Source organism: Chlorocebus sabaeus, chromosome 25, assembly GCF_047675955.1.
Source record: "Chlorocebus sabaeus isolate Y175 chromosome 25, mChlSab1.0.hap1, whole genome shotgun sequence".
Classification (NCBI taxonomy): domain Eukaryota; kingdom Metazoa; phylum Chordata; class Mammalia; order Primates; family Cercopithecidae; genus Chlorocebus; species Chlorocebus sabaeus.
In genome coordinates, this window is record NC_132928.1 from 67,501,775 (window position 1) to 67,522,246 (window position 20,472).

Here is a 20,472-nt window from a genome sequence, read left to right on the forward strand (position 1 = left end):
CCTGACCTCAGGTGATCCACCCACCTCAGCCTCTCAAAGTGATGGGATTACAGGCACGAGACACCACACCTGGCCTAATTTGTTAATGTCCAAAATTAACAAATTATGAAAACATTTCCATGATGATGACTATAACTAGAAGCCTATGACAAATTCAAGGGAGAAAATGAAAGCACTAATTCATTGTATTAAGAATTGGCAATTTTTTATAAATGATCCCTGATAAGCAAACATTTTGGTTCTTACCTTACTGGCAAGATATTAATGACAAGAAAACTTAGTTGATTTGTTTACATATAAAATCAGAGGTAGAAATAAAAATAAATCTCATTAAATAAAATTAGAATATGCTAAAAATAAGCTGTTATTAAAGAAGTAATTCTATAGAAACATTAAATGTGAGGTCCTAGAATTGTTTTTTAATCCTCAAGTTCTCTTTCTAGTCTTCTGCCCTGGCTGAATTTTTTTCTAACACTGAGCATGTTTTCCACACTGCATAATCAGAACACACGATAAAGTTTATTTCTGTTTGACATAAAAGAACAAATCGAAAGATTTTCTTACAGGATTCAATTAAACAAGTCATGTTAAGAATAAGGATTAAAAAAAAAAAGTGAGGATTTAAGCTAGGAACGGTGGTGCACACCTGTAATCCCAGCTACCTGAGAGGACTGCTTGAGCCCAGGAGTTGGAGGCTACCACGCACTATTGACGGACCTGTGAATATCACTGCACTCCAGTCCAAGCAACATAGCAAGACTTTCCCTCTTCAAAAATAAACAAACAAGGATTTAACAGAATTAGATACCATGTAAGAGTAAATAAAATAAATTTATACATGTTCAGCTTTTTCATGAATATCTGTTATTAAACATGTTTAATTGCTATTAATGAACTTAAAATTAGAAAGCCTGCCTTTCAGTTGTTTACAAGAACTTTGATGACTATGTAACACTGCTGAATACAAATATAATCTTGCTTTGGGTAAAAAGGGGGATTTTTCTATAATATGCAAGGCTCTAAACCAAACCCTAATTCCTACCAGCTTTCTTCTTTTCTGTTTCTTTTTTTTTAGGATGGGGTCTCACTATATTGCCTAAGCTGGAATGCAGTGGTTATTCACATGTGTGAAGATGGCACACAACAGCCTCAAACTCCTGGGCTCAAGTGATCTTCCTGCCTCAGCCTTTTGAGTAGCTGGGACTACAGGCATGTACTCATCATGCCCAGTGTGGTTTCTTCCTTACTTTCACCCTGAAATTAATCAATACCTTCTTTCTACTTAAATACAGAGATGACAATCCCTCCAAAGACCTAGAGCAGAATAAACAAACTGCTTTCTGCTAGTTGCTTCCATTCTAATTTTCCATTAGCCAAACCTAAGCAAAAGAACAAGCCTGAGATGGCAAAGAAAATGCAACAATGTCTAGAAACAAGCTATTTTAAAATATTGCCAAGCCCTGCAGATGAAATCTGTCAAGAAATTTGACCCTGAAATGGGTCGGGCATCATGGCTCACGCTTGTAATCCCAACACTTTGGGAGGCCAAGTTGGGGGAATCACTTGAGATCAGGAGTTCGAGATCAGCCTGGCCAACATGGTGAAACCCGTTCTCTACTAAAACTATAAAAATTAGCTGGGCATAGTGGCACACGCCTACAGTCCCAGCTACTCGGGAGGTTGAGGCAGGAGAACCACTTGAACCTGGAAGGGGAGGCAGAAGTTGCAGTGAGCTGAGATCAAGGCACTGCACTCCAGCCTGGGTGACAGAGCAAAACTCTGTAAATAAATAAATAAGACCCCGAAATAGTTAGAAAAATACTCAACATATTATTGCTTTGTAATTTAACCAACATAAATCTTACCTGAAAAGGTGGATTATATTGAGTGACTTCTACAGTAACTGCATCTGACATTTGGCAACCATTATCTTCTATTGTTATCAGAGAGTAATAGATGAGACACGGACTGTCTGCTGAGTGCCATGCTGCTGCCAAAATCACCAGCCCATCACTAATCAATAAAAAATAAAGATGTAAAGCCTCCCTAAAAAACAACTTAGGAGTTTCCTATAAAATTAAACATATGCTTCCAATAACCTAGCAATCCCATTCGTGGATACCTATACAAGAGAAAATTAAAAAACAAAAACAAAAAACCAATAACTATGTTCACACGAAAACCTGTGTACCCATGACTGTAGTGGCTTTATTCATAATTGCCTAAAACTGAAAACAACCCAGTGTCTTCCAACTGCTGAACAGATAAACAAACGGTGGTATATCCATACAAAAGAATACTATTCAGTAGTAAAAAAAAAAAAAAAAAAAAAAATTACCAAATGAATTTGAAATGTATTATGCTAAGTGACAGAAGCCAGACTCAAAAGGCTTTACCTGTATATTCCATTTCTATGGCATTAAGCAAAAGGCAAAACTATAGAGACAGAAACCGTATCAGTGGTCTCCAGGGGCTAAGGGTGGATGGAGGGGTCGATTACAGAATGGCACAAGGGAATCTGGGGGGTTATACAACTGTTCTGTGTTGATTGTTGTGATTAAATGACTAAACTATGTATCTGTCAAAATTTGCAGAATTAGGGCCGGGTGCGGTGGCTCATGTCTGTAATCCCAGCACTTTGGGAGGCCAAAGTGGGCAGATAACCTGAGATCAGGAGTTTAAGACCAGCCTGGCCAATGTGGCAAAGCCGTCTCTACAAAAATTAGCCAGGCATGGTGGCACATGCCTGTCATCCCAGCTATTTGGGAGGCTGAGGCAGGAGAACTGCTTGAACCCGGGAGGCGGAGGTTGCAGTGAGCTGAGATCACACCACTGCACTCCAGTCTAGGTGATAGAGTAACACTCCATCTTAAAAAAAAAGAAGAAAAAAATTTGTAGAATTATACACTAAAGAGTGTAAATTTTTTACTCTCTATAAATTATAGCTCAATAAACTGGACTTTAAAAAAAAGATCAAAACAACTATCTGATCCAGGGATTAGCAAAGTACAGCCCTCCAGTGAAACTGATCTCAAACCAGTTTTTATAAACAAAGTTTTGTTGGAAGGCAACCATACACATTCATTTATGCATTTTCTAGGGATGTTTCATGATACTATTGGTGAAATAGAGTAGCTGCAGTAAAGACTATATGGCCGCCAAAGCCTAAAACAGTTACTTTTGGCCCTTTACAGAAAAGGTTTGCCAATCCCTGATGTACTCAGTTATTTAAAGGTTACTCGCTTTTGTCCAGAGGAAAAACATTAAAAAAAAAACTTTTACCGCCAGGCGCGATGGCTCACACCTGTAATCCCAACACTTTGGGAGGCTGAGATAGCCCAAGAGTTCAAGACCAGCCTGGGCAACACTGTGAGACCATGTATCTCTAAAACAAATTTAAAAGACCAGGTGTGGTGTTTCACACCTGTAACCCCAGCACTTCGGGAGGCCGAGGTGGGCATATCACTTGAGGCCAGGAGTTCGAGACCACCCTGGCCAACATGGCAAAATCCCATCTCTACTAAAATACAAAACACCCAGCATGGTGGCATGTGCCTGTAATCTCAGCTACTCGGGAGGCTGAGGCATGAGAATCACTTGAACCTGGGATGCAGAGGTTACAGTGAGCCAAGATCATATCATTGCACTCCAGCCTGGGCAACAGTATGAGACTCTAACTAAAAAAAAACAATACTAATTTTAGGCCAGGCACAGTGGCTTATGTGTTTAATCCAAGCACTTTGGGAGAGGCTGAAGCAGAAGGATCGCTTGAGCCCAGTAGTTCAAGACCAAACAGGGCAACCCTGTCTCTAATGTTTAAAAATATACATATATATGTAAATGCTTTTTAACAATCGGTTATAGAAATTTCAAACTGCTGTATATGTAAAAACCAACCATTTTGCATCTTAAAGCTTATCTGTCCCTTAAGTCTAGCAAACTTGCTGCCCCCAATAAATTAAATGGTTCCTATTTTAGCTCTTCTAAAACATCTAATACTATTACTAGCAACTCTTTTTTTTTTTTTTTTTTTTTGGCGGAGTTTCGCTCTTGCTGCCCAGGCTGGAGTGCAGTGGCGGGATCTCGGCTCACTGCAACCTCCGCCTCCCGGGTTCAAGCAATTTTCCTGCCTCAGCCTCCCGAGTAGCTGGGATTATAGGCATGCACCACCACGCCCGGCTAATTTTTGTATTTTTAGTAGACACGGGGTTTCTCCATGTTGGTCAGGCTGGTCTCAAACTCCCAACCTCAGGTGATCTGCCCACCTCAGCCTCCCAAAGTGCTGGGATTATAGGCGTGAGCCACCGCGCCCAGTCCTATTACTAGCAACTTTCATTCAAGTCTCAGAAATATTAAAAGGGTGGCAAAGCACCCTCTACTGACAATTAAAAACAAGAAACCAAGCAAGTAACTAAATGACATGACACTTCAAAGCAAGCAATCCTAGCACAGCTCTCATTTTCCTTCTTCACAGTTCTCTTCCCCCAGCTCCCCAAACTTTATCACTTCTGCTTGGACTCTTGAAAGGAATTCAAGAATATTAGTCCACATTATTCTAAGTGAAGTAACTTAGGAATGGAAAACCAAATATCATATGTTCTCACTTCTAAGTGGGAGTTTAAGCTATGAGGACACAAAGACGTAAGAATGATAATGGACTTTGGGGACTTGAAGGGGAAGGGTGGGAAGGAGGGTGAGGGATAAAAGACTACATACTGGGTACGGTGTACACTGCTCAGGTGACAGGTGCACTAAAATTTCAGAAATCACCACTAAAGAACTTACCCATGTAACCAAAAACCACCTGTACCCCAAAAACTATTGAAATAAAAAAAATTTTAAAAATCAATTTTTAAAAAAAGAATATTGGCCCAAACTTGTAACATGTTGGCAGTGTCTCTCTCTCTACAATGCCGGGCTGGCCTAGAATTCCTGGCCTCAAGTGATCCTCCTGCTTGACCAGTTTTTATGTAAGTATATCCAAAGTAATGAAGTTAAGGTTAAAAAAATTCCAAACTTTATATCTAAAATGAAGATATCTAAACTTTGTATTAGTAATCATCTAGTAAAGTAATTTATTTATTTTTGTTTTATTTGTCTCAGAAAAAAGGTCTTTCTCTGTTGCCCATGGTAGAGTGCAGTGGTGGGATCATAGCTCACTACAGCCTCAATCTCCTGGGCTCAAGTGATCCTCTTGCCTCAGCCTCCTGAATAGCTGGGATTATGGTACACGCCATCACGCCTGGCTAATTTTTTATTTTTATTTGCGTGGAGATAGGGTCTCATTTTGTTGACCAGGTGATCTTGAACTACTAGCTTCAAGCAATCCTCCTGTCTTGGTTTCCCAAAGTGGTGAGCCACCCAGCCCAGCTACTCACTGAAATTATAAGCTCAGATTGTAGCTCTGCCCAAATGGACAACAAATCAGTAGGTGTGAGTGACTATGAGGAAGACAGACACTATTCTTAAAATAAAGAAAACGGACCCATATGAGAAATTCTCTGTACAGTTCTGATCACGAGGCCTCAAGGACATAATAGAGTACTAACTGGATCATTTTGAGTAAAGGTGGAGAGGAAGGTCAAGGAGGATGACGGCTGCACCTCACAGGGACCCTGCTGGGCAGCATGACACTGGGGGAGAGAAGCCCTGGGTGGACCCTGCATAGCAATTCCTAAGCATGCTTCTCATTCTCAACCCCATGTCTCCAATTCAGAAAATTATGTGAAAAATGTCTGCATGGCCAGGCGCGGTGGCTCACACCTGTAATCCCAGCACTTTGGGAGGCCGAGGCGGGCAGATCACGAGGTCAGGAGTTCGAGACCAGCCTGGCCAACATAGTGAAAACCCGTCTCTACTAAAAATACAAAAATTAACTGGGAGTGGTGGCACCCACCTGTAGTCCCAGCTACTTGGGAGGCTGAGGCGGGACAATTGCTTGAACCAGGAGGCAGAGGTTGCTGTAAGCTAAGACCACACCACTGCACTCCAGCTTGGGTGACAGAGTGAGACTCAGTCTCAAAAAAAAATAAAAAAGAAAAATGTCTGCACTATATACCCACAGCGGGCTGTCCTAACAGTAGTCCTACATTTCCAAAAGTCTGATAAAGACAAATAAAAACAGGTAAACTGTATTTAATTAAAATGCTTACAGAAATTAAACAGTACTATTACTTTTACCTCTTTGATAGCTTTTGTAAGGTTTTCAGACTGTAAAGGAGCCTACTAATAGTCTAAACAACCCAACAGAGAGAAAAATTACACAGAGTAGTACAACTGCAATCTCTCTCCAAGGAACAAGTAGAATTCGTTCTACTAACCCAAAACGTGTAACAAGAACAGTAAAAATTATTCTAAAACTCATAAAAAATAGTCTTCAACTTCTAAGAAGTTGTATTCTGAGGGATTACTAGTTATATATTTGGATTCACCATGAGCAATGTTACAAATGGTTTTTAAGTTCCACGTGACCTTGAGCATTAAAGTTAAACAGTAACATGGGATAATTAGCTTTATCAGACTAACCGGGGATCCTATGCACCACTTAGAGCACTGCTTCTATGAGGAAATTTACGCTGAGTATGAACTATGATAAAGTTCTAATTTATACTAACAAGACAAAGCCTTATCCCATCCTTAACTCAGCATAGCCACAAACGTAGGCCTAAAGCTCCTTGAGCAACAGAGGGTGGGAAACATGTGCCTGATACATCCAATAAGAGAAAGATCACACCATGGGGCACCTACAGCAGTGGGCAATGACAGGGTCTCAGGTATCTCTTGGCAATGAAGAAGAGAAGCTCTAGCTGTAAGAGCAGAAAAGTTTTGTCTCTAATGAATGAGATACCAATGTAAGATTATACCATTTAAGGCTGAAAAATGTCTCAATTTCCCAAATGAACTAGCATCACTCAATAAACAACAGTAAGACCATTCAGTAAAGCTTAATAGATAGCATGAGAAGATCAGCACTAAAAGAACAGGCTGGGCACAGCAGCTCACACCTGTAATTCCAATACTTTGGGATGCTGAGGCAGGAGGGTTGCTTGAGCCCAGGAGTTCAAGACCAATCGGGGTGACATGGTGAGACCCTATCTCTACGAAAAATTTTAAAAATCAGACAGGTGCGACGGCACACGCCTGCAGTATAAGCTACTGGGAGGCTGAGGCAGAAGGATTACTTCAGCCCAGCAAGTCACAGCTGCAGTGAGCTATCATGGCGCCACTGTATTCCAGCCTGGGTGACAGAGTGAGACCCTGTCTCCAAAAAAAGAGCAGACAGTGAGATTGCTCATCATTTTATAATAAACATCAACTTATTTTTTCCAAACTCTTATCTATGTTCTTTATGACAAATTAATTGCTTACCAGTTTTGTTTCAAGTCCAAATATCGAATGTTGACTCCTTCTTTAATAGCTTCATAGTTACTTTCAGATCCCTACATGAAAATATTAATAATGTAAGCTTGAGTGTAGGAATGATTTATTTTCACCTTTATACCCCTAGCACCTAGTGAAGTGCTTCACCCATGATAACTTAGTTGGATGAATGAATAATGTATACATTTAAAAAAATTGCTCAGCAAGTAAACCAGTATATTCCGATATTTCTAGAGATTGACTACCCCATTTCCACTTAATCTGATAACTATACATTATGTTGTTTATTACACTGAAATGTGTTGAAATAAATAATTAACGGAACCAGCATTATCATACAACCATAGCGTGAATTACAGAGATGAATATTATTGTTTCTTACCCAAATAGCATCGGTAATGTTTTCCTTCAGGGCTCTATTTATATCCCAACTGTATGCATGTTTTTCTGAAGAATCATCAAATTCCCATTTACTGATGTTTGAACTTGTCAAGCTATAAAAGCTTGATCTCTCACTATCCCAAAGAACACTTGAAAGCTATTCAGAAAAGAAAAAGAAGTCAAATTCATAGATGAAGTTCTAATGTTAAGGAAATATTGTTTTAAAACTCAAATTTCACATACGTGATTAGTAATCCTAGCAGAATTCTTTCTTTGGGATTTAAAGAAAGGAGTAATCCTGGGCCAGGTGTGCTGTCTTACCCCTGCAATCCTAGTACTTTGAGAGGCTGAGGCAGGTGGACTGCCTGAGCTCAGGAGTTCAAGACCACTCTGGGCAACATGGTGAAACCTCATCTCCACTAAAATACAAAAAAGTAGCCGGGTGTGGTGGCACACGCCTATAGTCCCAGCTACTTGGGAGACTGAGGCAGGAGAGTCACTTGAATCCGGGAGGCAGAGGTTGCAGAGATGCCGAGATCGCACCACTGTACTTCAGCCTGCTGACAGAGTGAGACTCCATCTCAACAACAACAGCAGCAGAAGTGATCCTGAAATAGAGTTGGACGGCAATGTTGGACTCTAGAGGAAGAAGGATACAGGCGGAAGGCCCAGGAGGAGCAGAGCTGAAAGGTGGGAAAGTTACAGCGTCTTTAGAGAATAAGAAGTCATCCTCTAACATCGGAAAGTAGATGACAAGTCAAAAAGAAGCAAAAATAAGGATTTTTTGAAAAATGAGGCCAGGTGTGGTGGCTCATGCTTATAATTCCAACAGTTTAGGATACCAAGGAGGGAGGCTCACTTGAGCTCAGGAGCTTGAGACCAGCCTGGGCAACATAGTGAGACCCTGTCTCTATTTGTAAAAATAAATAAAAATAAAAAATAATGAAAAATCAGGGACATACAGCAGAGAGTGTTGAATGTGAATTTGTAAGTGTAGCAAGCAAGGGAGATATTATCAATAGCTTCTGAACGCAGAATTGTGTTCGAATGCATTTGGCAGAATGTATGTAGTCATACACAAGAGTATTATTTTGCCTTTTCAGTATATGCTTAATCATGAAGTATAGGTATTTGGCTTTTTAAAGCTGGAGATACATGATTGCTTTGTGTTAAAAACCCATCAGTGATGGGGCAGAAAGGTCAACAGCAAGCAAACTGAGCAGGTACCAGGAACTTAGGTGAAATTTATCAAGAATATAGGTTAGGGCATAACATCAAAAGCAGAAAGATGGGGATGGAAACCAGACTGGACAGAAGTTAAATCTACAGCACCTGGTAAATAACTAGTTTGCTATGGAAGGAGAGCGAGACACAAAAAATAACAAGGTTTTATACCTGGGTCACTGAGAAAAAGTGATGGTGCTCTTAACAAAAACAGATCAAAAGAGAAATGAGTTTTATAGGGGTAAGTGAGTAGTCAATAGGAGAGATGAAAGAATACAATAAATTTGTTTTTAAACATGTTAAGTTTAGGTTTAAAGAACATTCAAGGAAGCAGGTGATGATAATTATCTGAAACAAGAGGGAAACAGCACAGTAAAAAGAGCAGGCCTGGGTATGATCCCCAGCTCTGCCACTCAGCAGTTACACACCTTCCCGCTGAGGGTGCTTCCTCATCTGTAAACTGGAGGGAAAGCGCACTATCTTACAGGTTGTCACAATGATTACACAATATGAACATAACAACTATGGAGCACCGAGCAGTGAGTAGATGGTCCATAAATATTAGTTCCCATCATCCTCCCTTCACTATACTAGAGTATGGGGCAGAGAAATCCAACCAACAGATCTAGATTTCAGTCATCCACACAGACAGGTGGAGGCATGGCAGTAGAGACACGCTTCCGGTTAAATCTAAAAAGTCAAATTAATCTTTAAGAAACACATTTTAAATTTTACATAATAGTTTTAGTTCCAAAAATGTACTTGTGACATAATCTGATTTAAAGATATTAGTGTTACAAGTTATGGGAGAAGGTTAGTATGAACTCATTTCATCATAATAAAAATAGTTCACTAAAAAGATCAAAGGTTCTATTTTGCATACACTATTGTCCATATGGAGGCAACACTGTTCAGAGCATACTTTCAACTTATTGATTTAACTAAGAAATAAGCTTGTAAAATAGTTATTTTATAAACTTACTGTGAGATCACTACTAGGAGATAAAATTCCAAAAAGAGAAGAAACCTTTCGACCAATTCCTGAAAGCATGCCTTGCCCCTGAGGCAGGATATGCTGATGAATCTTTCCTGAGCTCTCAGGTATCAACCGAATTAGTTGGCTTCCTGAAGAGGACAAAATAAAACTTCCTCCCTGTGAAAAAATATGAATTAGTTCAGTTTAGCATCTAACGCTAAGATAAAGAAAACTAACAAAACATTCTTTGATACAGAGAAAAATCATTGTAATTGAAATAAATCTAAAAGAATACAAAATAGAATGTTGTTATTTTATTAAAGTAATACATTTCAGAATCCATTCAGTTGATATCATTAATCCTACATAGAAAAACTCTCATAAGAAAAAAGAAAAACTGGCCGGGCATGGTGGCTCACACCTGTAATCCCAGCACTTTGGGAGCCCAAGGTGGGTGGATCACTTGAGGTCAGGAGATTGAGACCATCCTGGCCAACAGGGTGAAACCCCATCTCTATTAAAAATACAAATATTAGCTGGGTGTGGCGGCACGCACCTGTAATCCCAGCCACTTGGGAGGCTGAGGCACAAGAATTGCTTGAACCCACGAGGCAGAGGTTGCAGTGAGCTGAGATAGCACCATTGCACTCCAGTCTGGGTGACAGAGTAAAACCGTGTCTTGAAAAAAGAAAAACAAAACAAAACAAAACAAAACACAAAACTTCTGTAGCAGAAAAAAAGTCCATCTTTTTAAAATTCTGATTTTTAAACTACAAGCTCATATTTCAGATTTAACAAATTAGGTTATCAGATTTTATTTTTATTTATATTTTTTGTTTGCTATTTTATCAGAGACAGGGTCTCGCTCTGTCACCCAGGCTGAAGTGCATTGGTGAGATCATAGTTCACTGCAGCCTCAATCTCCTGGGCTCAAGAGATCCTCTTGCCTCAGCCTCCTGAGTAGCTGGGACTACAGGCACACACCACCACGTCCAGATAATTTTCAAATTTTTTTGTACAGACAAAGTTTCGCTATGTGGCACAGGCTAGTCTTGAACTCCTGGTCTCAAACAATCCTTCCACTTCAGCTACCCAAAGTGGTGAGATTACAGGCATGAGCCACCATGCTCAGCCAGATTTTGTTTCTTTGTGAACCTACAAAGAAGACAATGCAAACTATTCTTTATAGTGTCTGATGGTGGCTCAAAAACAAGCCACTCTCATAAAATGTTTCTAAAAGAAATGCATATCACAAACTACTATCTGAAATTGGTATTTTAGAGCCCTGTGAGAAGAGCCTCCCTTGTCTAACTGTTCAGATCATAGATCCTTACATTCTTCTCTTCCTTGTCTCTTTTTGATTCCTCCCTGGTCTCTACAGTCTCTTCAAAACTCCACATTTTTAGTCATCAAATCTCATTTCCACGGCTGGGTGCAGTGGCTCATGCTTGTAATCCCAGTATTTTGGGAGGCCAAAGCAGGAGTTACTGCTTGAGCCCAGGAGTTTGAGAATTGCCTGGGCAACATAAGGAGATCTGGTCTCTATTTTAAAAAATAAATAAAAATCTCATTTCCAAGCCAAATCACAGCTTTCCAGTAAATATAAAGGAATATCCATGGTATACCTGCACTGCTGTTAGGAAACTGTAAGTCTTATCACCTCCCGAATCAACAAAAGTCTCTGTGTAGGTATCTTCACTAGCAAGGCTTGGCCAATAGCGGATGGATCCTTCTCTGGTGGCAACCATGACAGCAACAGCCTCAAAACAAGATCACAACAATCGGCAATCACAATACAAGAAGAACCCCCAAACCAGGAGTCTGATGACACTGATATGAAAAAACAGGACAATCTACTATTTGATCAAGAAAAATCAGAAATAAGAACTCACTGGGGTTTTGGTTTGCATTTATCTAATGGCTAATAATGCTGAACATCTCTTTATGTGCTTATTTGCCATCCTTATATCCTCACAAAGTGTCCATTCAAGTCCTAGTCCCTATTTTTAAACTGCATTGTCTTATCAAGTTTTTAGAATTTTAAAAAATATTCTGGATACAAGTCCTTTACTGGATACATGATTTACAAATGTCTTCTTCCACTCTGTAGCTTGTCTCCTCATTTTCTTGTCTTTGGCAAAGCAATGCTTTAAATTTTTATTTTACTTTAATATTAATTTTATCAAACTTTTCTTTTATGGATCATGCTTTTGGTGATTTCCAAGAACTCTGTCTAATCTCAGGTCATCATGATTTTTTCCTGTTTTCTTCTAAAAGTTTTACTGTTTTACATTTAGATCTATGACTCATTTCAAATTAATCTTTATAACAAGGTGTGAGGTTTAAGGGAAAATTCAATACAATACAAATTGGTCATCTGTAATTTTAAAATTACAAACGTTCCTACACTATGTATTGATACAGAGAAAAGTCATCGTAAAAGACCATCCTTTCTGAATTGCTTTTGCACCTTCATCAAAGATCAAATTGGCGCCTTTATGTGGATCTGTAACTGTATTCTCTATTCTGTTACATTGCCCTATGTGTGTGGCTCTCTTTGCCAATACCGCAATGTCTTGATTTCTATAGCTTTATAGTTATGTCTCAAAATCAAATAGGATGATTCCTTCAACTTTGGATGTCCTTACTGTAAAAAGTTTATTTCAATAAGCTTTTAAGTCACCTACCTGAGTAGAATGTGCTTCACCTGAGGGAGCAGAGTAAGAAAGAGCCACTAAGTCGGCACTCCAGTGGAAATCACTAGATGGCAGCTGAAGTTCTTTGCAAACTGATAACTGTAGAACAAACCCAAACAGAAAATCTTTCACATCAAATCCAGTATTTTGAAGATGCATCTGATTTCCCTTCTCTACATACTTTAGATTCTGACTCATTGCTGGAAACACCATTCTACAAATATTCTTTCTTCTCACATCTCCTTTTAATCAGGCTTTCAGTAATTTTAAAACAAAGTATCTTAAGAGATATTGAATCAAGAAAACTTAAAGCTAGACCAAACTCTGAAGAACAACTATCCTAACCTCTTCCCCAGCTAGAAAAGTCCACTTAAGAGAAGGCTAAATAAGGTTAAGAGAAGTACTTAGGTTTTCTACGGAACTTTCCCAATCTACTATTGATTTGTTTATTTGACATTTAAAATTAGCATGAACAAAGAGTAATTATACCAAGTTACCTAGGAAATATTTCTTAAGACTCTCAGCCAAATATCAGGATCCCTTAGCTAACTCAGTATGTCCCCCAGGACTTCTCCCTCACCTATTACACCTAACCACATATACCCTTTTCTGGGCAGCAGTAACACAGTTCAGCAGAAGTGAAGAGTTGAGGTAAGCAGGAGCCCTGAGTTCCAATGGAACATGGCCAAGTGAGTAATGAGTGGTGGAAGAGAGTAGTGCATATAAGCTGTAACGAACAGAAAAAGGTTGCTGAGGATAAGTTACTAGACATGCAAATGATAACCCACTGTTGGAAGTGGACAAGTGAAAAGTTTAACTAGCAATTAGTATCATAATTCAGTAGGTTCAACAAAACATAGTTCTATCTTCTCAGAAATATGCAAACTCAAAGTTCATTTGCTTATATAGGTGGCATTTAGTCTGATACTTTATTAGGCAGACGGATTAGCACAATATTCATTGAAAATTTCAATGTCTCTAATTTTATTAAATGTAAACATGGATCTTTAAAAGGGGGAAACTTTTTTCCCAATATACAAATGTATATGCATGCTCATTATTTCACATCACTATGAAAATGCAAACCCTTAACACCTAAGTAGTTTCATATTAACTATCCTCCAACTGTAAAAAAAATTACGGTAAAAATTAAAAGTCAACTGGCATTCCTCTCCTCTATCTCCTTCCAGCTCTCTCTGAAGAGCCATTACCTTAGTAATAGGTGACAGAGCAATCTTCCAAATAATGAGCTTCTCTTTGCACACCAGACAAGCCCATCCACCTTCATCTATGTTAACAGTCAGCTGATCATCGACTAAAGGAAAAAATGAGGTGAGTGATTAATCATATAGTATAAATCTTTATTACCACATGCTTTATCAAAAAAAAGAAAAAAAAAAAGTAATTGGCACACTCAGAAAGGACTAATTCACAACAAATACTTTTGAATATTCCAAAATTATCAACACCAAAAACAACAGATCTATTTAACTCTGATAACCAGCTTTAGAAATATATCTAATGCCTGTAATCCCAGCACTTTGGGAGGTCAGGATGGGTAGATCACAAGGTCAGGAGATCGAGACCATCCTGGCTAATATGGTGAAACTCCATCTCTACTAAAACTACAAAAAATTAGCTGGGTGTGGTGGCACGTGTCTGTAGTCCCAGCTACTCAGGAGGCTGAGGCAGGAGAATCGCTTGAACCTGGGAGGCGGAGGTTCCAGTGAGCCAAGATCGCACCACTGCACTCCAGCCTGGGCAACAGAGTCAGACTTCATCTCAAAAAAAAAAAAGAAATATATCTAAAGGCAACAGTTGTATTTGGGACATTTAATATTCCTTAATTTTTTGTTACAAACAGACCAGATAGCTTATTTCCTATAAAACATATTTAGGCCAGGCACAGTGGCTCATGCTTATAAATCCCAATACTTTGGGAGGCCAATGTGGGAGGACTGCTTGAGGCCAGCCTGGGTAACAAAGTGAGACCCTATTTCAAAAACAAAAAACAAAAAGCAAAAAAACAAAAAACAACAGCCAGGCTTGGTGGTGCACTTCCCAGCTACTAGAGTGACTGAGGCACAGGAGGACTACTTGGGCCCAGGAGACTGAAGCTGCAGTAAACCATGATCACATCACTCCCACCTGGTCAAGAGAGTAAGACTCCATATCAAAAAATAAATAAGCGGAAACAAAAACAAAAAAAGGCTGAGCGGGGTGGCTCACGCCTGTAATCCCAGCACTTTGGGAGGCCGAGGTGGGCAGATCATGAGGTCAGGAGTTTGAAACCAGCCTGGCCAAAATGATGAAAACCCGTCTCTACCAAAAACAGAAAAAAAAAAAGTAGCTGGGCATGGTGGCGTGCACCTGTAATCCCAGCTACTCGGGAGGCTGAGGTAGGAGAATGGTTTGAACCTGGGAGGCAGAGGTTGCAATGAGCCGAGATCATGCCACTGCACTCCAGCCTGGGTGACACAGCGAGACTCTATCTCAAAACAAACAAACAAACAAAAAAGAAATATCTAGCAACATTTATATCAATAAAGTAACACAAATAATAAACTCCTCATTAACTATATAAAACATTTCAAGGAAAATAATGTTCCTTCAAACGCACATAATTTTCAAATAAGAGCTCCTTAAAGAAATGATAAACTATTTATTATATGGAAACAAAGAGTTACATTCTCTATTAAGTGACAAAACTAAATTAGCATACGTCTTAGTATTGGTGGTAAACCTCCACAAACATGTTAACAGCCCTGCAAATTTTATTAAGTCGAACTTTGCTCTTTAAAGAAAGGTAGAAGGGCTAAGTAAAAGGCATAATGTACAAGCGAAACTATCAAACCAAGCCCAGGCTGAGTGAGGACTTTTTGTTCAACTGAACTATCTGCTCAGTAATTTCCTTTTTCTTGAAAGCACTACAACTACTCTAGATCTTCGACTGGTGTGCCCTTAAGGGCTGACTTAACAGTAGTTGGCAGGTTTCTAAGTGCGGAAAAGTTCTTCAAGTTGACACATCTCTTTGTTTTATATATCCTGACTCCTAGGGACTCTCTGAATTTCTAGATGTGGGGCTGTGTTATTTAATCTAGTCTGTTAAAATACCAGGAGTATGTTAAAAGGTTTAAATGTAATTTAAACTGAAATTTTTAGAGGAGAAAAATATACATATATATACACAATATGTATATTTATTTATTTATTTATTTAAAACAGAACAATGTATACAGAGGTTGATAGTTTAGTTGTCTGAAAACAACTATCCCTAAAGCTCCCAAGGACCGATAGGCAAGATGTGCAAGTTCCAGTTGATGAGATATATTCCTCCTTCTAAAACACAGTACTTTCAGCTTTTTTTTTTTTTTTACTGTTAACAGTAATATATACAGTAAATACAGAGTTATTCACAGTATAATACATTTTACATCATGATACACCCATATACAATTTAAGTAAAACAAACAAAATTTACTAAACGTTATATGAGATGCATTCTATTTCTTTTTTTAAATGCTGGTCAACAACCGCTAAATTTTGGTCACTCCTACAATTTGAAAAACACTGTTCCAGAAAAATCACAAAGATATAGAATTCAATCCTTAATAAAAATGACTTCAGCAGATATTAAGGATGCTCTGAACTTTGCTCTTCCAGTGTCATCCAACTGCTCATCTTTAAAGTTGCCTTTCTAAGTTTGAGTTGATTGTATCTGTCAAAATTCCACACTAATTCTCTGCCAACAGACTCTTCTAAAGGTACACCACCACAATGGTAACATCCTAAATTTGTGCACACAGCCTCTGGGATGCTACACAGGATCCAGAAATAGAGTTAGGACTTGATTTTACTGTATTGTTAAACCCAATAACATAAAGTATCAGTTTTGGGTTTTTTTTAATGGTAAACTTCATAAACCTGATCAACTCTTCAAACAGGACTGAATTTTGCATAAACAGTATTTCCCCCTTTTATCTGCAGTTTCAAATACCTGTGGTCAATTGTAGTCTGAAAATATTAAATGGAAAATTCAAATGAACAATTCCTAAGTTGTAAATTGCATGTTGTTCTGGGTAAAGTGATAAAAATCTCACACTGTCCTGTCTAAAGGTTGTGAATCAACCCTTTGTGCAGCATTTCCATACTGTAAATACCAAGCTTGTCCAACCCACGGCCCAGGGACATGTGTGGCCCAGGACAGCTTTGAATGCGGCCCAACACAAGTTTGTAAACTTTTTAAAACATTATGAGATTTACACACAGATCTATTTATTTATTTGTTTATTTTTAGCTCATCAGCTATTGTTAGGGTAAGTGTATTTTATGTATGGCCCAGGGAAGCCAAAAGATTGGACACCCCTGAGACTATCCAGCTGTTTTTCACTTAGTAGCTGTCTCAGTTACCAGATCAACTGTTGCAGTAATGCAATGCTTGTATTCTTATTTAATGACCCCAAAATACAAGAGTAGTGCTGGTATATTGTTATAATTGTTCCACTTTATTATTAGTTATTGCTGTTCATCTCTTACTGTGCCTAATTTATAAACTAACCTTTATCATAGGTGTGTACGTATGAAAAAAACACAGTATATATAGGGTTTGGTAATATACAAGGTTTCAGGCATCCACTGGGGAATCTTGGAAGATATCCCTCAAAGATAATGGGGAACTACTATACAGTACCTAAAACAATTAGATTTAATTTGATTGTGTTCAAATGAACTCATTCTCCTTCTCAAATTTATTATATATCTCAATTACAGTAAAACACTAGGGCTGGGCACAGTGGCTCACGTCTGTAATCCCAGCACTTTGGGAGGCTGAGGTGGGCAGATCACGAGGTCAGGAGATCAAGATCATCCTAACACAGTGAAATCCAGTCTCTACTAAAAATACAAAATATTAGTCAGGCATGGTGGCAGGTGCCTGTAGTCCCAACTTCTCAGGAGGCTGAGGCAGGAGAATGGCATGAACCGAGGAGGAGGAGCTTGCAGTGAGCCGAGATCATGCCACTGCACTCCAGCCTGGGCAACAGAGCGAGACTCCGTCTCAAAAAAAAAAAGTAAAATAAAATAAAAAACTAGACAGGTGGCTGGGTGTGGTGGCTCACGCCTATAATCCCAGCACTTTGGGAGGCCAAGGTGGGCAGATCACCGGAGGTCAGGAGCTTGAGACGAGCCTGGCCAGCATGGTGAAACCCTGTCTCTACTAAAAATACAAAAAATTAGCCCGGCATGGTGGCTCGCACCTATAATCCCAGCCACTTGGGAGGCTGAGGCAGGAAACTCGCTTGAACCGGGGAGGTGGTGGTTGCAGTGAGCTGAGATCATGCCACTGGACCCCAGCCTGGGGGACAGAGTGAGACTCTCTCAAAAAAAAAAAAAAAAAAAAAAAACTAGAGAGGCTACCATCTCTCTCCATTTACGTAAAGGTATACGTGAGAAAACATAAATTTAATCTCTACGCCACATCTAGGCTCCATCCTAAACTGCTAATATAGGTAAATGGAAAGATGATACCTACCTTCAGCCAATGTTAGCGCTTCCATGACTTTAACAGGAAGAGAAGATCCAAACGTTTTCACATCATAGTTCACAGACTCAGTTATGGAGTGGTGTGGAAACATTCGTGTTGGTGTTCCTCTAAAGAAAAAAGTCTAATTACCTTATTTATAACTTAAAATTTTCCATTATCCTAATTATTTATGTATATATTTTCACAATAAGGAGTTCTCTGAAAAAAATTAACACTGGCTCATATTTACCATGTAACTAAATGTAATATTTTTCATGTAAAAAAAAAAGACAGGATTTAGGAAAACTTGGCTTCAATTCCATATGCTCTAGTAATAAAATGTATGCCTGTATTCACCTAAACTCCTTATAATTCTGCCTCTTTAGCTGTGAAATATGGCTTAACTAGACCAGTGTTTTTTTCAAACAGTGGGTCGTTTTGCAGATCTCAATCAATATTTTTGAAAGACAGAATAAAAACATCAGCTTTTACCATATGTTGTGGTCAAATGTATTTTACAAATACTGGCTTAGATGAGATTTAAGCTCTCATTTGGCTTTAGGGTTTGAAGAATCTACCAGATCTGGCCGGGGCAGTGGCTCATGCCTATAATCTCAGCACTTTGGGTGGCTGAAGTGGGAAGACTGCTTGAGACCAAGAGTTCACGACCAGCCTGGGCAACATGGCAAGACCTTGTCTCTACAAAAAAAAATTTTAAATTAGCCAGGCATTGTGGCATCAGCTTCTAGCCTGGGCCACAGAGAGTGAGACCCTGTCTCTTAAAAAAAAAAATCTATCAGATCTGTACAACCAAGCAATAAATCAAACAGGTTATGAGCATCAGCTGTTACATGGTCTTCAACAGCAGATATCAGAGTAAAAACTTTATTTCCTGCTCACCCTCTTAACATTTAGAATACTGTAAAGCCACCAGAATAAGTTATTCTATGTCTTATGAGAATTAAATGAGGAGATGCACATACAGAATGGCTGAGGGCTTTGTTTCCTGACAGAGGATTAACAAAGGTTTTTCTTCAAATGATCACCGGAAAGAAGAGATGTAAATAAAACAACACACACAGTAAATAAAGTACGCTTTTATTCTCCAACTTTTCGTAAAAGGAATAGAAAACAATGCCAAGATCAGCACTTTGTACTTTTCAAAATACGCCAAAAAAAAGTCAAAGATATGGTGTATTCTTTAAAAACCACTTCTCCTTTAAAGTACTGCAAAATTTTACAGACAAATTTTAACCATAATTTCAAGACACAATACTCGGTGTTTTCCTGCAGGGAAAAATTCATTTATTATAGATGAATTCAGAGAAAACTATGCAGAAACACGTTATCTTCTAAAGTTTTAGGTTAATTATGAACATGGTGTGTCTTGGGGGGCGGGGGGAAGGGTGTGTGTGATTTTACTGGCGCTCCAAACCAGCAGTTTTAGTAACTAAATTACCACAGTACTCTTATCTCACTTATGTAAAGTCTTTTCCCTATAATTTACCTAGAAAGTTAAATTCCGTAGCTAGAAACCCCTTAATTACCAATCATCAGATATTAATGTCAGTTGGTATGTTAGGCATTAAACAATGATCTTTCAGGGTTGCAGGTCCTCATTATCACCATCACCTTACATCTGCATCGTGGCAATTCATACTAACTCCTCTGGCTCAGGTGACATATATTATCGCCATTTCACAGATGAAGAAAATCACGAGTGACTTACGCCAGATCACAGCGGTAGTAGGTGGGAAGTGGGTAACCACCGATGCGAATCCGGTTTGTACTTCACTTCTGCACAAAGGTATCCATGAAAAATGCAAAGTGGGGAATCAACTCAAAAAGTGAAGCAGGTATGACCTGCAAGAGTAGAAAACGTCTATTTTCCAATACTCTGGCATTCTCTTCCGCCGCCCCCGGTTCCGAAGGCTTCTGGAGACACTAACCGATCCGGCCCACTGCGGCCGGTGAGCCTGCTGGTTGCCAGACCCAACCAAGGAGATCACTTACCGCGAGCTTAGCGAGCTACGCCGGCCCACCGGTGAGAAGAGCACTGGGGAGCTGACTGCAGACCCCAGGGGCAGACCCTTCCTGCTGGCCGTCCGGGGCGTGGAGCCGGGCCCGAGTCCGGCCAGGGGGCCCCTTCGGGACCCGGGACCCGGGGTCCGCGGAGAAGGGGCGGCTGGGAACATGATTCGAAGGAGCAGCGACTAGGACTGCGAGGGATCTGGCAGTCGGCTTTCAGCGCGGCCTGCGCGCGGAGATTAAACACCTAAGAGAAGGATGGCGCG

General features: G+C 39.4%; 1 protein-coding gene across 1 annotated transcript in view; it reads right to left on the reverse strand.

Annotated features, from left to right (window-relative positions):
- The window catches only part of NUP133 (nucleoporin 133), a 75,131-nt gene extending 54,659 nt beyond the window's left edge, over positions 1-20,472 (reverse strand). The window contains exons 1-9 of the mRNA XM_007989746.3: positions 20,192-20,472; positions 18,188-18,306; positions 13,869-13,972; positions 12,649-12,756; positions 11,587-11,721; positions 9,968-10,138; positions 7,763-7,918; positions 7,369-7,439; positions 1,866-2,013 (exon numbers count right to left, since the gene is read on the reverse strand). Coding sequence (XP_007987937.1) covers positions 1,866-2,013; positions 7,369-7,439; positions 7,763-7,918; positions 9,968-10,138; positions 11,587-11,721; positions 12,649-12,756; positions 13,869-13,972; positions 18,188-18,306; positions 20,192-20,373 — 1,194 coding nt within the window. The 5' untranslated portion in view covers positions 20,374-20,472. The remainder of the gene's footprint in view (positions 1-1,865; positions 2,014-7,368; positions 7,440-7,762; positions 7,919-9,967; positions 10,139-11,586; positions 11,722-12,648; positions 12,757-13,868; positions 13,973-18,187; positions 18,307-20,191) is intronic.